Raw genomic sequence first — 15,472 nt, 5'->3', positions numbered from 1 at the left:
GCTGTCCGACCTTTTGTCGTTATATTCCCCCTCCCTTACGTGATCTTCTTCCATTGGCCGACATCGGAGGGGAGGGTCCATGACGTATTAGGGCACACCATCTCAGTCCGTAGTAACTGCTAGAATTACCCCCATTCGTGTACTTTACCCAACATTCAAATGTCATTTAAACACACATTAATAATAGTATATAATGCTCGCGAGTGAGTGTTTAAGACGGTGTGTTTAGTATGTAACTCCACACGTGATTCTCCTTCTACTCGTATAATCAGCTACCTGAGACAAAATAGAAAACAACATCCGGTTGTAGAACCAGATGTACACAAATGAGGTCCGTCGAAAAACAGTGTATCAATAGTGTTCCGTCAGAATATTGATTATCCTTACAGACAGGAACACGGTTAATCCTCCAACTTTAACGGTGTAACTTTCCTGATCATATTCCATCTGAGTGAACAAATAAGACCAACAAGTCCCAGGCTGCATGACACACTTCCATAATATGTGAAACTAAAGCCTATCCCCAAATTGTCATAAAAAATACACATAAACCCCTCCCCCCTACACACACACACACACAGCGAACAAATGGAAATTCCTCTTCGTTTATCTCCTGAATTTATGTGTTTGTAACTGGCACTAAACACTGTTTATTTCAACCCATTGTAGTGACAATCTCAATGGTTTCTGCCTCTAGACCTTTTATAAGAAATTTGGACTTTGCCTGAACATTCAGGAGTCAAATTGTTGACGTTGCTGATTGAAACCCATTCCAACCGACTATTTACTCTCTGCCAAGCATAAGCAACAAGAGGAATCAAAACAGCAGACATAACACAGCAGAAACCTGTGTAAACCTGTGATTACATCAGAAATCCTTCAGCGGGGGAAAACAATAAAATAAATATATTATGGCTATTTCTTTAGCAACTATCCGTCAATCACAGACATGAATATTAATTGAATTATTACAGTGCATTGTCATTGCTGCTACTCTGCTTTTATCACGGCTCTTATTTATTTGCGTCTATTTTAACAAAGTTCACAGGGATGTTTTTTTCTCTACAATGTAATATAATACAATTGTAACTAAGTTAGGTAACGGCCTGCCTCAAGGTAGAAGCAACAGGCCTGGCTTGTGTGTGTGTGGGTGGAGAGATAGTTTGTTTCTTGTTATTTGATGTGTGTCAGTTACGGGTCTGTCAAGAATGACAACATAAGTATTGAGTGTATTAGCATATGATCAGTCTTTGCTACTGATAGTGCTACAGCAAAGACTGTGCTGTAACATGGGCCAGAGTAACTAAAAAAATAAATACAACTAAAATCGTAACAATTAATTGACTCAAGTTCTTCTATTAAAATAACCAATAATGGTATTTTTTAATGCAATAACTTGCTGTTCACAAAACCCAGTCTTTGCTGTTTGTTCCCCAAAAATGGGCTGCTCTCATTAAATAACTGGTTGTTGTAGAACAGGTACTGTTCGTGGGTAAAAGGTATGCATGTTGTGCTGATGTCTTGCTTCTGGCATCTTTGTGGCATCTCCTCAACACCTTGTACTTATCAGCAATTCCTCCCTCTACACACAAGGCCTCAGGCAACAGTCAAACAATCAGTAGGTTGTGCAGGGCTGTGTGCTGAAAGTCCTGAGCAGAGGATCGAATAAGGAACACCAATGGAGACCGAAGTGGAAAAGAGGGAACAGTGGACGAGGAAAAGGGAATATATTCTGGCAGCAGCTGGCAATGTGGTGGGCCTGGGCAATGTGTGGAGATTCCCCTACCTGTGCTATAAGAATGGAGGAGGTGAGCCGCAACATGAAATCAAGTGTGATATTTAAGATAATTTAATGGAAAAATCCCTTATCTCTGTTTTGTTATTCCATCAAGCTGCAGAAGAGCTGCTAAACAACTCTCAATCTATGAGGCAAATTGAATGTGGAGTGTTAAAAGAACTGAAAAGAATCTACTTTGAAGTTACATGAAAAACATCTGAAAGTGTATATATTGACTTTATTAGCCACATGGAAGATTAGGATTAGCTGCTAATTAATAGAAGTTATTCCACTCAGTAACTATTGATATCAATTTGCTTCTGTGTGTGTTGTTTTTGTAAACCTGACTATCTACCAAGCACAAGTAGAACAGGCAAGAACATGTAAATCCTGTAGGCATAACTTAACCCTCGATGTTGTAAGAAGTTCTCCTTACTTAAATAAAAGTGCAAATACAATAGTCTTAAAATACTCATCTAGAAGTATGTCCTGATTTCCAAATTGTACTTATGAATAAACAAAAATATATGTATCAAAATGTACCCTAAGCACAGAAAATATAAGTACTCATTCTGCACAATGGTCTATTTCATAATAATATAAAGTACAGAACAAATATCAGCTAAATGTACCTTAAATATCAAGTACTCGTTGTGCAGAATGGATCTTTTCAAAATATTATTCGATGATGGTTTTAATTTGATCATGTTTTTACACAAGAGAATTTCAGTGTAATAGTTGGTCAATTTGGACCAGATGTAGATACTGTGTAGATTAGTAGTGCATGCATGCACAGATGTATTAGTATCTGTACAAAGTAACTGTGATACTCATCTCTGAAATGTAGTTGATTAGAAATATTAAGTAGCATTAAATAGAAGTATTTAAGTAAAGTACAAATATGTCAAAAACGTACTTGAGTATAATAAATCAGTTCATGTACTGAGTTACTTTCCACCACTGCTTAACATTACCTATGAATAGCTGTCAATAAGGAACCTGTCCAGAATACCTTCAGGGAATGTGGTTTTACTTGTACGGCAGACTCTTTGTCCCTAAGTGATCCTCTGACCAGCACCTAAAATCTGCATTTTTACTCATTTGTTAACACTTTGGTTTATGACCAGATAAACTTATGACATCAGATGAGTTGTGTATGTGATGCTAAATATGCTTCAGTATGAACCTGGTGACATTAAAAGTTATATACATGTTAACTTTAATAATTGTTACTGATGAAATATACATTCAAAGTTGATTTGTTCTTACATAATCTGTCCACACAGATTTGTCCATACACATCCTCAACTTTTTTTTATAATTAACTTTCAACTGCATTCTTGTGCACCATTCTTATTTATATACATACATACATTCAAAACCTCAATATCTCTGCGTTGGATATGTTTAATTTACTGACATTTTTTGACATTTCATCCACACATTCATCGATTTATCAGGTAAGTATTTGCTGTATTAACCCATAATAAAAATGGGCAGCATGTCATTGGATCTAACACTTCAGAAACTCTGTCTCTGACTTTCAACTGCTTTATTAATGCAGAATCAGTCCTTCTCATGGTTATTATTAAATGAATGGCACATCAAAACTAAACATGTCACGGCCTCAGGTGTGATTATTCTGTGTGTTCAGGTGTCTTCCTGCTGCCATACTGTTTCTTTGCTCTGCTGTGTGGCGTGCCACTTTACCTGATGGAGACGGCGATTGGTCAGTACACACAAGAGGGCGCCATGACCTGTTGGAGCAAGCTCTGCCCGCTGGCACAGGGTAACCACATCCATCTGTTTCATTTAACACATTATAGTCCAGTTGCCAGCTGAATGAACCCAGAAATGTTGAGTACCCCAAAGCTTTAAGTTAGAAAATGTATAGTAGGGTCCCCATCACATAGAAACTGCTGGATTTTCACATGCATGTGTTCGGCAATTTGCACAGTTAGCATAAGTAGCATTAATTAAGAAATGATGGCAATGGTTTTCACCTGGCCGTATAAACATATAAGCATATAACCCTCACTTTGTCACTTTGATTCACATATGATGACGCCTAAAAAATACAGAATGAGCATAAAGCATTGTTATTCCACCAAATGTCAGAAAACAGATCTTATGGAGGATATGATAATTGCATAGTGGTACTCTACCATTAGGGATGTTGCATTATGAAATGTGTAGCGCCTGGGCAGGGGTGTTCACTTAAAAAAAAACTGTAGATGCTTTTAATAAGAAATAGAAGTTAACTAAAAAAGTCTGAAGTTTTGGTCCCAATTTAGGCCTTATTGTTGATGTTAGGATTATCCCAATAAAGTACTTCAAATCTAAATATTGCAGTCCTGCTGCTCTTATACAAAGCCTCCGTTTTGATGATTGAATGATGCCATTAATACATACACTCACAGTCACTGACATAGGACAATAACACTTTATTCGAGAAATCAATGAGAAAAACGTGTGAAAAAGGCCATTCATAACATTAAAATGATGGATATGTAATGTAAATCACGGTTAGTAGGAATGCCCTTTTTATCACAGGCAGCTGCAGTTTATCCAGCCTTGTTTTTTTTCCCTGGCCTGTATTTTGGGAACATACTAAAACCCGCTTTTATCCTTTAAATCTGATGTTTTCTACGTTTAGTTGAACAGTGTACTTATTTATGGATGTGTCTCAGTGCTATATACCATAACAGCTTAAACTTAGAGTATTTTGGATGATCTCTCTCTCCAGGTACTGGCTATTCTTATATAGTGATCCAACTTTATTCCAGAGTCTACACCATTATCCTGGCCTGGGCCCTCCTCTACTTCTTCTATTGCTTCAGAGACCCTCTGCCCTGGGCCACCTGCAACAACCCCTGGAACACAGGTCTGTATAGGGGAAGGATGGGTGGAGGTACAGGACCTAAAGTACTTAATTCTTAGCAGTGGCGGCGCCAGAGTATTGTTGGAAATGTTCGTTTATTTGAAGCCCAGGAGTCGGTTTAAAAGAAAGAAAGCAAACCTCCCTTAAAAGTTATAAAAGGAGTGTTTAATAAAAGGATGTTAGCGAAGTCCTGGAGCTCTGACCTACAATATTCTATTATGCAATTCTTCTGAGGTCTATCAGTTATTAAACAGGCAACTGTATCATTGCAGCATCAATGAGTGAGAGGTAGAGGCGGTGTGTTTAGTATGTAACTCCACTGGTCCTTCTCCCTCTACTCATATATACAATACAATATTAGCTTTATGCTATCTGAGGCTAAAAACAACATCCTGTAATACTACCGGAAGTGGACGAATATGATCCGTCCAGAAACAGTGAATTATCTTCTAAAGTTCCGCTCCAATATATTGATTATTCCTAACAGTATTTTTTATATATAGCCCAACCAAGCCTACCCTGGCACCGCCTATGCTTCTTAGAAGTGCCACTCAGGTGTTCTGTTTTACAGTGACTATTTGAACTTGGGTGAGAATAGTCACACAGCAGGTATTCGGCTTTTAACACCCATACCAACTGTATTTACTTTATGCCTGAAACATCCTAATTAATGATTGACTCATATCTACAATCCAAGATTAGGTTAGGATAGTTCGTCTGTAGTGTTCAATACTGCCCTGCTGCTGCACCAAGACATTCACAACATAGCACTGATCTCTGATGTTCAGATTACCTAAACAAGCAATCGCATAAAAAGTAATACAGATGCATAAACAGTGCTGAAGATAAGATGTTCCATCATCAATGAAAGACATTTGCATATCTAAACATACATTCAAACCCAAATCTAATGTACATTTGGGTGCAAATAGCATCTCCCTTTTTCTTTATTGACACATGGTATTATTCTTCAAGAATATTATTATTAGACATGGTCACCTTTACATTCATTTGATGGTAATTATAATGTTATAAATGATTACCCTGGTCACTTGTAGATGTCATGATGGCAATCAATGAAATGAAACATTTCTGTATCCCTTTCAACACATTAACTACTTACAAGAGAAGCAGAGGAAATCAACTACGACTAAAATGCCGCTAAAGTTTGGGCACAAACATTAGCGGCAATCTAATCTGTTGCAAACTGACTGACAGCTTCTTCACATCAATTGTCCCAGAGACAAAGACTGAACATGATTCTGAGATAACATTACAGAAATGTTTTGCACTTTGGATAATTATTAAATAGAAGTCATATTTGCAGGGATAGTTGAGTTGAGAATTTAAAGGCAACAGAGTTAAGACTGGGTTTGCAGGGTCGTCTGTGGTGTGATGAGCATTTCCTACTTATACTGTGAAAGATTTTCAAAGCATATATATCTTTTTATATTTGACCTTCTTATTGTTTATGTTCTATGAAAATAATAACCAATTGACTGACCATTTTACTAACCTGTGATATGCAGATTTTCACTTCAACCCCATTTTGATTTGCTTTCCAACTAACAGACAGATGTGTGGACCTCACCTCCTCAAACTCTACTCAAACACACAGAGGCAACCTGTCGGTAAAATGGACCTCTGGAAATCTCACCAAGTCTTCAGTCTCTGAGTTCTGGGAGTGAGTCAATGTTGTCACATGAAGTTCATAATAAATGATATCAACAGCAGCTGGTCATGTATAAAGTATATTCTGTTTTCTTGTCAAATGCGCTTATCATTGACTGTGTTGTGTCCCCTTACAGGAGAGGAGTGTTGTCTATGTCTGGGGGGATAGAGGAGTTGGGTGGAGTGCAGTGGGAAGTGCTGCTGTGTCTCCTGGCTGTCTGGGTAGTTTGCTACTTCTGCGTTTGGAAAGGGGTCCGTTCCACAGGAAAGGTTTGTGAATATTTATGTGAGGATTCAAGCCAAAACTATCTCCTCCAACCTGGTTTGTTAGTTAATTGCCATTGACAACTTTGTTTCTTGGAAGAATCCATTAGAAAAAAAAGAGTATTTGATCAATATAATCATTAGATGAGTTTAGTGATCACAACCTATTGACTTAACCAGTACGGCTAGCAAAGTAGCCTAACCTTTTTTTCATGGTTGGTAGGCACTTTGTGTTGTTGGACGTAACAGCCACTCTCACAACCAGCAAAGGAACCAAAAAAGGACCACAGGATTACATTTTCTCTTCTCCAACATGGAAAGTTTACATGGGAGTAGCAAACATTAGCAGGAGATGCCAATTGGGTTGGGTGGCAGCAATCTACCAACTACTTACTGTGTCAGAATGCATTGCAGAACTACACAACTCACTAGAGAGAATGAGATTTAAAACGTGAAATATTGCAGTTTCATAATTATACCTGTAGATTAATTATGCATGATAAGCCAACAGCATTCAGCTAGCATAACATTAGCTACAATCCCCGGCAACATTTTTTATTTAACTAAGCAAATAGGTAAGAGCCTCCCATTGGATAATTACTGCATGGGTGATTATGTTTCAGCTGGCAACAAGTTATTAACCCTAACTGATGCAGTGAGTAGTTTCTCATTTGTTAAACAGTCATGTGGAAAGACATATCCTGTGGTCGTGGAAAAGATGTTAATCTGTTTCAGAAGGGTCAAATTATTGGCATGCATCAAGCAGAGAAACATCTAAGGAGATCTTTTTTTTTTAAATGTCTTCTCTAAATTCATAGAGAGAGATTGTTTACCTATAATTTATTGAAATTACAATCCTGCGCCTCAGTGATGAGCCTCTCTTTGTAATGGCTTTCTATGTATCATGCATAATATATTCATTTCGGATCAGCTGACAGATGACCGGTGAATGCTGCTGCCGTTGCTATAGACGCTATCCTTCAAAGACGGTGGCGGTGCCCCAGAATTCACCGCAGGTCCTATTTACTAAACTTCCATTCATATCATTGAGTGCCATCTGTAGTTTCACAAAGGAAACTTACACATTCCAAGTTTGATAGGGAAATACATTGGCTTAATGGCATTGTCCACTCTCCTCTAAAATATTAGACATGAACTCCAATGAAATTAATTTAATAAAATAAGATAGACACTTCAGGGTGCTTTTGAAAATGTTGGTGGAGTAGAAATGTGAGGGAATATAACATTTGAATGGTTAAGCAAAGTACCTTAAAGGTTCTCAAGATCATTTTCCTTTTAGAATTTCTCCCAAAAAAAACAAAACACTTATTTTCTGTCTTTATATATCTGTGTTCTTACCCTTGGATTTACCATTGTTCATGGTGTTGTATTGTTCATGTGCAGTTTAACTTGTTAAGTGCTGTTTGTTTACTACAAACAGGTAACATAATGAACATACAGGATTCTTTTAATACATTCTCAGGTGGTGTATTTCACGGCTATGTTCCCCTATGTTATGCTGGCCATCCTACTGGTCAGGGGGTTGACGCTGCCGGGAGCCTGGCAGGGTGTGGTCTACTACCTGTATCCAGATCCCTCTCGCCTGGCGGACCTTCAGGTAGACACTGTACAGTTTTACACCTGCCTGAATTGAACAGAAAAAAGAAGTAAGATAAACAAAATCTACCTGTGAATGACTGATATAACGCTGATAACCTAAATACATGCTTTTTAAATCTTTCTTCAAAAGGTGTGGATGGAGGCTTGCGCCCAGGTCCTGTTCTCCTATGGTGTCGCATCAGGAACCCATATCACATTGAGCAGTTACAACAAAGTCACAAACAACTGTTACAGGTAAGTCATGTGATCAGTAGTTCCAGTTGATACAGTATATTGGGAGCTTATGTGAATTTATGACAGCATTCAAACCATACTAATCCTTAGAAAGAGGGGATGAAATGTGGCTGTGCTTTCTTTTATAAATCTCAAAGATGGAAACTAGATCTACCTTAGGATCTAGATACAGTGGGGCAAAAAAGTATTTAGTCAGCCACCAATTGTGCAAGTTCTCCAATTTAAAAAGATGAGAGAGGCCTGTAATTTTTATCATAGGTATACCTCAACTATGAGAGACAGAATGAGAAAAATAAATCCAGGAAATCACATTGTAGGATTTTTAATGAATTAATTTCAAATTATTGTGGAAAATAAGTATTTGGTCAATAACAAAAGTTCATCTCAATACTTTGTTATATACCCTTTGTTGGCAATGACAGAGGTCAAACGTTTTCTGTAAGTCTTCACAAGGTTTCCACACACTGTTGCTGGTATTTTGGCCCATTCCTCCATGCAGATCTCCTCTAAAGCAGTGATGTTTTGGGGCTGTCGCTGGGCAACACGGACTTTCAACTCCCTCCAATAATTTTCTATGGGGTTGAGATCTGGAGACTGGCTAGGCCACTCCAGGACCTTGAAATGCTTCTTACGAAGCCACTCCTTCGTTGCCCTGGCGGTGTGTTTGGGATCATTGTCATGCTGAAAGACCCAGCCACGCTTCATCTTCAGTGCCCTTGCTGATGGAAGGAGGTTTTCACTCAAAATCTCACGATACATGGCCCCATTCATTCTTTCCTTTACACGGATCAGTCGTCCTGGTCCCTTTGCAGAAAAACAGCCCCAAAGCATGATGTTTCCACCCCCATGCTTCACAGTAGGTATGGTGTTCTTTGGATGCAACTCTGCATTCTTTCTCCTCCAAACACGACGAGTTGAGTTTTTACCAAAAAGTTCTATTTTGGTTTCATCTGACCATATGACATTCTCCCAATCCTCTTCTGGATCATCCAAATGCCCTCTAGCAAACTTCAGACGGGCCTGGACATGTACTGGCTTAAGCAGGGGGACACGTCTGGAACTGCAGGATTTAAGTCCCTGGCGGCGTAGTGTGTTACTGATGGTAGCCTCTGTTACTTTGGTCCCAGCTCTCTGCAGGTCATTCACTAGGTCCCCCCGTGTGGTTCTGGGATTTTTGCTCACCGTTCTTGTGATCATTTTGACCCCACGGGGTGAGATCTTGCGTGGAGTCCCAGATCGAGGGAGATTAGCAGTGGTCTTGTATGTCTTCCATTTTCTAATAATTGCTCCCACAGTTGATTTCTTCACACCAAGCTGCTTACCTATTGCAGATTCAGTTTTCCCAGCCTGGTGCAGGTCTACAATTGTGTCTCTGGTCTCCTTTGACAGCTCTTTGGTCTTGGCCATAGTGGAGTTTGGAGTATGACTGTTTGAGGTTGTGGACAGGTGTCTTTTATACTGATAACGAGTTCAAAAAGGTGCCATTAATACAGGTAACGAGTGGAGGACAGAGGAGCCTCTTAAAGAAGAAGTTACAGGTCTGTGAGAGCCAGAAATTTTGCTTGTTTGTAGGTGACCAAATACTTATTTTACTGAGGAATTTACCAATAAATTCATTAAAAATCCTACAATGTGATTTCCTGGATTTTTTTTTCTCATTCTGTCTCTCATAGTTGAAGTGTACCTATGATAAAAATTACAGGCCTCTCTCATCTTTTTAAATGGGAGAACTTGCACAATTGGTGGCTGACTAAATACTTTTTTGCCCCACTGTACATCTAGGGGCAATAAGAAAATGTTTGTAAGGGGTGAACCGAACTACCTCAGGACGGATTTTCCACCCAACAACCTAAAGTTTATTACTATCTGTACCTTTTCCCTGCTCTGCCTGCTAAGCTTTGTGTCTGTGTATGCAGGGACAGTGTGTGGTTATGTGTGCTCAATAGCTGCACCAGCTTGGTCTCCGGATTTGCAGTCTTCTCAGCTCTGGGATTCATGGCCCAAAAACAGGGGATTCCCATCGACAAGGTCGTCACATCAGGTACGATTTTCAAGCGCAAAGCTACTGCCTCTGCTAGACAAGAGAATCAAAAGTACCCTCACAACATTCCAAATGTCTCTTCTGTCCTCGCAGGCCCTGGGCTAGCGTTCATCGCGTTTCCTCAGGCTGTGGCCATGATGCCGCTGCCTCAGCTGTGGGCCGCCTGCTTCTTCCTTATGCTCATTCTGTTGGGACTGGACACTGTGGTAAGATACACCACATACTGTTAGTGTCCTTTACATGGGATTAATGTAAGGTATAAAGATATGTTGCCACTGTTTATGCTGTATCAGTGAACACCCATGTAAAAATCATTGGAGAAATTCATTCTGTTTTTCATTTGCATGAAGTCGCTCTATTTATGGCAAAAAGCGTTGGATGGATTGCCACTTAACTCCATTTTCCATAAAGGACTCATTCCCTGACTTTTCGTCTATTGCCACCATGGTGTTGACATTTTTATTTTAGTAATACATATTGACAACCTCTGACTTTTCATCCAGCATCAGAATTTGAATTACCCTTTGGTTCAAACACATTCCTAACTAGCTCAGCTATACTTGTCAATAGCAATAGCGTTACAAGCATTCTTGATCTGGAATGTGTGCACAGTCAAGAAAAAAAAGACAACAAAGCCCCCCCCCAAAAAAATGGATCCGAGCAAGAATCAGAACTGAGCTCTAAAGTTCACACCGGAAGTGATGCAATGTATTTGAGCGTCGCAATTACATGTAAAGTCAATGAAAATAGACACAACAACAAGCCTTGTTACTCTTGCCGTTAAAGGGGTCTTAGAATTTTAAAACAATCAACCTACAAATAAATGAAGTTTTTTCAAACCAGGTTGCTTCAGAGGGTAGCTTATTCTCATGTGGGCCACTCTTGGAGATCTCTGACAATCCCAGGTTTGTCTTTGTTGAGATTAATCTCACTGATACCGCTTTCCCACCTAACCGGTTCAAGGGCTAGTTCTGAGCGAATTTGAAACCAAAAAAACTGATGATCAAGACCCAAGTACGGAGTATCATGCTTAGGTCGGCGGCAGGGGCGGGTTTGAATTGAACAACAACAAAAAGTGTTTAATCAGCAGCATACACTATGACAAAATCATGAATGCAAACTAAAACAGCAGTGGAACGGGGAGGAGCAAGGCTAATTTTTTTCCTGTCTGCTTGTATGTGTCAGTTTGCAGGTTTGGAAACTATAACATCCTCCGTGATTGACATGTTTCCTGGACAGATGCGCAGACCTTGGCGCAGAGAAATCCTCCTCATCGTCTTCTGCTGTTTCACCTTCCTCTTACAGATCACTCTCACAACACAAGTACTAAGCAGGCTGGCGTTCCCCTTCCCAAACACAGTGGTTAAAATGTAGCATGTTTTCATATGGGATGAGTATTTCATTACCTCTTCTGTGTTATCCAGGGAGGAGTATACCAGTTCGAGCTGATTGATTACTTTGGTGCCAATGGGATATGTGTGTTATTTGTGTCTTTGGTCCAGTGTGTGGCTGTTGGCTGGGCCTTCGGTAAGTACCAGGTTTCAGTTATTCTTTAATTAACCACATGCAGTTTGACTATCCAGCTATAGAGTAAATCCTTAAAACAGCTAATTTATTAAAATGACCAGGTAACATTTCTGGGAATGTTTTTGGAACCCATTCCATCCCTCTCTGAAAATGTGTTTATATAGGATATCATTTTTGAGATAAATCATAAATCTGTGGACCTACGGTGTGGTATTGTGTGGTTAAGCATGGGTTATACAATATATATATACATATATATATACACACATATATATATATATATGTATATACACATACATTTTTTATTTTTTATTAAGTCTAATAGTCTTAAATTGTCTAACGATGGTTTTAGGGCTTCATAAAAACTGTTTGTGTTCCAATAAGTTGTTACACGCCAATCCATTGGTGTGATTTACATCGTTCTTCTACAGCAGGAGATCCTGTCCTTTTAAAATGTTACTAACAAACTGTTTTAATACCGCAGGGGCTGAGCGGATATGTGATGCACTTGAAGACATGATGGGACAGAGGCCGGGGGTTTTTTACTCACTGTGCTGGCGTTACATCACGCCTCTGATCTGCACTGTGAGTTACACACTAGTCTGAAAGAAAGTAGAATCTACATGTGATGAATAGAACTGTGGTGAGTTTTAGGTTGTGGGGAGAATCTGTCCAGGCTCTGTATCAAGTGTATCTTAGAACTAGATTTAATTGTATTGCGATAAACTAAGTTTAGGAGATCAGCCAATACAAAGGAGCTCCAGAGCATTTCTGACCTCTAAGCAATCAATCAATCAATCAATCAATCAATCCAGAGAATTGCATCATATTAGAATTAAATAAATATTTGTATACACTTGAGAAGTTAAAGTTAAAATCTGGGCACAGTGCCTCAGGAACGAGCCAGGACGTCCACCACAGCACAGAGACATGGTGGCTCAAACTGTCTGGAAGCCATCAAAGGACACATTGGAAACGTTTCTCCAACAATCCGGAAGCCATTGATGGAAATCAATAGTCAGATATGGGCACATTAAACTACACTCCAGATATTCCGTAAGACTCCTAGCTTGTCAATTTTTAGCAAGGGACATTACGTTGCTAATGACGTGTTCTGGTTCGTTTCTCCGTTTTACCCTTCGTCTTCGGTGTCCTGCAGATTTCATTGGGGATAGCCATATTTTACGATCACCATACAAGCCGGATTTTGCATGATCAGCCTTCCAGCCATGTGGTTGTGTAACAGTGGCGTGGATGCACAACAGCAGCACATTAAGGGTGAAAAAAACAAACACAATCAGTCTCTACAATAAAGTTTAGAGAGGGCACAACTTAATCAGTTATTAATAGAAGATATAATGGAAAAATACCAAGTTGGATAAAATAAGAATACTTAAGGTTTTAATTAATAAGAATTGGTACAACTGCAACAGGCCCAACTAGCACACACAATTTTAAGCCCTTTGTAAAAAATGAAATACAAATGCTCAGTGCTTTTTAAAATGTTTATATGACAAACAATGTTTGACAATAAATCACCACTGTTGTAAGACAGACTAACTTGACCCACTTGTATTTTACTGCCTATTTGGGCTACTTCATATTTGTTCACATTTAAGTATACTGTGTAAAAATAGTTCACAGAACAATTACTTTGTTCCTTTGCTTTTCCTTCAAGGTTTGCCTCATCGGCTTCTTTCTGGATTTCCAGCCTCTGACAACAAGTGACGGCTCTGTGTACCCTAACTGGGCCTACATTCTGGGCTTGGCCATTGCCATCTCTTCTGTGGTCACAATACCCATCTTTGCTCTCAGCAAGATCTACTTCACAGAGGGCTCCTTCAGACAAGTAAGAGCACCAACACAACCCGCTTAGAGTTTCCTGATGTATTATTGGTTTGAAATATTATTCTGTTTGTGTTTTGTCATTATCTTTTATGTCCTCGACAGCGTCTTTTGGTCCTGTGGCGTCCCGTTAGTGATCCTGTTGGTCCTAAAACAAAAGAAGAACATTCCCTTAATGAGACAGAAATGAAGTCATTGTCAGCCCCTTTCCCTGACAAGTTATGAGTCAGTATAAGGAGGGCGACAAAATCAGAGTTTCCCTGTGGAGTTTCTGAAATGTTTACATTCACTTATTCTTAGCAAAAGTTATAGTTTGTATCGTCAATGCCTATTAAAAGTGTCCATTTACTAACCTCGTTAAAATGTTGTTACAATTCTTCCTCATGCCTTTCATTGGCATGTTGCTTATATGTTTACTGCTACAAGTTTTGTGAAGTGATGTAAAACCAGAAGGGAATTCGAATCTTGCTTGCTAACAACACTTTGAGCAAACGTTTGGCTCTTTTCTAGGCATTTATGGCCATTGGAGTGCGATTGGTTGGTAGTGGTTGGGTTCTGACAAGCTGCGTTTTTTAAGTGCTGGTATGATGATGAATGTTTTCCACAGAGTGGAAATTTATACGGTCCCGTATTAGAGATCCTTTACAGCTACTCTACCATGACTGCATGGTTTTTCAGGACCACATCCATCGTCTGTTAGTGACTGGCAGCATACTAAAGCTCATGTGCACAGTTTACATAACTCTTATTACACTACCAGAAAGACAGACAAAGGTCTACACTGCTCACATTTATAAAAGTAAGTTAACATTGAGACAGAATTCAATGAACCTCTCAGTATGCTATTTTTAGCTAGCTAACTTTAGCTATTTAGCTTCTGAACATGATCTATCCATTTGTCTATCCATCTATCAATCTATAAATCCAGCACATTACCTTGGCTACAGTGTTGCCACAGTTACCTTGAAAAAGTAATCTGATTACTGATTACTCCTTTAAAAAGTAATTTAGCTACTTTACTGATTACTTGATTTTAAAAGTAACTAAATTAGATTACAAGTTACATTATTAGTTACATTCAGCAGCTGCCGACAACATTCCCCCACCGCCTCAACATAAAAATTAGTCCAACATACTGCGACCAACTTCTTCAACTCTCCCCCACTTACTGGTTTTGCACCGAGTCCAGCTTTTGTTGTTTGGGTGGTGGGGGATCTCCTGCTTTAGTCGCAGCTCTCTGCTTCGCACCACCTGGTGGGACTTGCTCTGTAAGTCTGACTGTGCCGTGCTGCGACTCCAAATGTTTCTTCACATTTGTCGTAGTGTTTTTGAAACTAGATAGCACTTTGTCTCCAGCACAGAGTACAACGAACATTAATATTGTCATCTTTAGCTGACAAACTCAAAATAGTGACTGTATTTCCAGCTAGAAAACGCGCATCTCTCTCCTCCCTCCATTGTTGGTTACGTTTGTGTCGCTGCGTGGTATTACACGTGAGTTGTCCTCGTGCTGAAAACCTGATTTAATTGTCGCATAGACGTCACTCCCCGAGACACAAGAAGAAAGTAAAAATATATCTTCACTAAGGAAAATGACAAAAATAGTAACGCA

The 15,472-nt window shown here is 39.2% G+C and overlaps 1 protein-coding gene across 1 annotated transcript; it reads left to right on the top strand.

The window, feature by feature from the left end:
* Positions 1 to 1,633: 1,633 nt before the first annotated feature.
* On the top strand, positions 1,634 to 14,210 carry LOC134878742 (sodium- and chloride-dependent betaine transporter-like). The gene is made up of 14 exons (XM_063904953.1): positions 1,634 to 1,808; positions 3,432 to 3,566; positions 4,524 to 4,661; positions 6,231 to 6,342; positions 6,467 to 6,599; positions 8,077 to 8,211; positions 8,344 to 8,447; positions 10,364 to 10,488; positions 10,582 to 10,694; positions 11,674 to 11,811; positions 11,913 to 12,015; positions 12,500 to 12,600; positions 13,694 to 13,864; positions 13,966 to 14,210. Exons 1-14 carry the CDS (start codon positions 1,679 to 1,681, stop codon positions 14,083 to 14,085), a joined length of 1,758 nt encoding a protein of 585 aa, XP_063761023.1. The 5' UTR covers positions 1,634 to 1,678; the 3' UTR covers positions 14,086 to 14,210.
* The last annotated feature ends 1,262 nt before the right edge of the window (positions 14,211 to 15,472 follow it).

The sequence above is a fragment of the Eleginops maclovinus genome, chromosome 16, assembly GCF_036324505.1.
Source record: "Eleginops maclovinus isolate JMC-PN-2008 ecotype Puerto Natales chromosome 16, JC_Emac_rtc_rv5, whole genome shotgun sequence".
Taxonomy (NCBI): Eukaryota; Metazoa; Chordata; class Actinopteri; order Perciformes; family Eleginopidae; genus Eleginops; species Eleginops maclovinus.
The sequence above is the reverse complement of the archived record's forward strand: the minus strand, read 5'-3'. Positions and strand labels throughout refer to the sequence as shown.

Coding starts and splice junctions, on each gene's coding strand:
- LOC134878742 (XM_063904953.1), top strand. CDS start 1,679: ATGGAGACCGAAGTGGAAAAGAGGGAACAGTGGACGAGGAAAAGGGAA. Junction 10,695..11,673: donor TGTTGGGACTGGACACTGTG/GTAAGATACACC, acceptor TGTATGTGTCAG/TTTGCAGGTTTGGAAACTAT. Junction 12,601..13,693: donor TCACGCCTCTGATCTGCACT/GTGAGTTACACA, acceptor TTTTCCTTCAAG/GTTTGCCTCATCGGCTTCTT.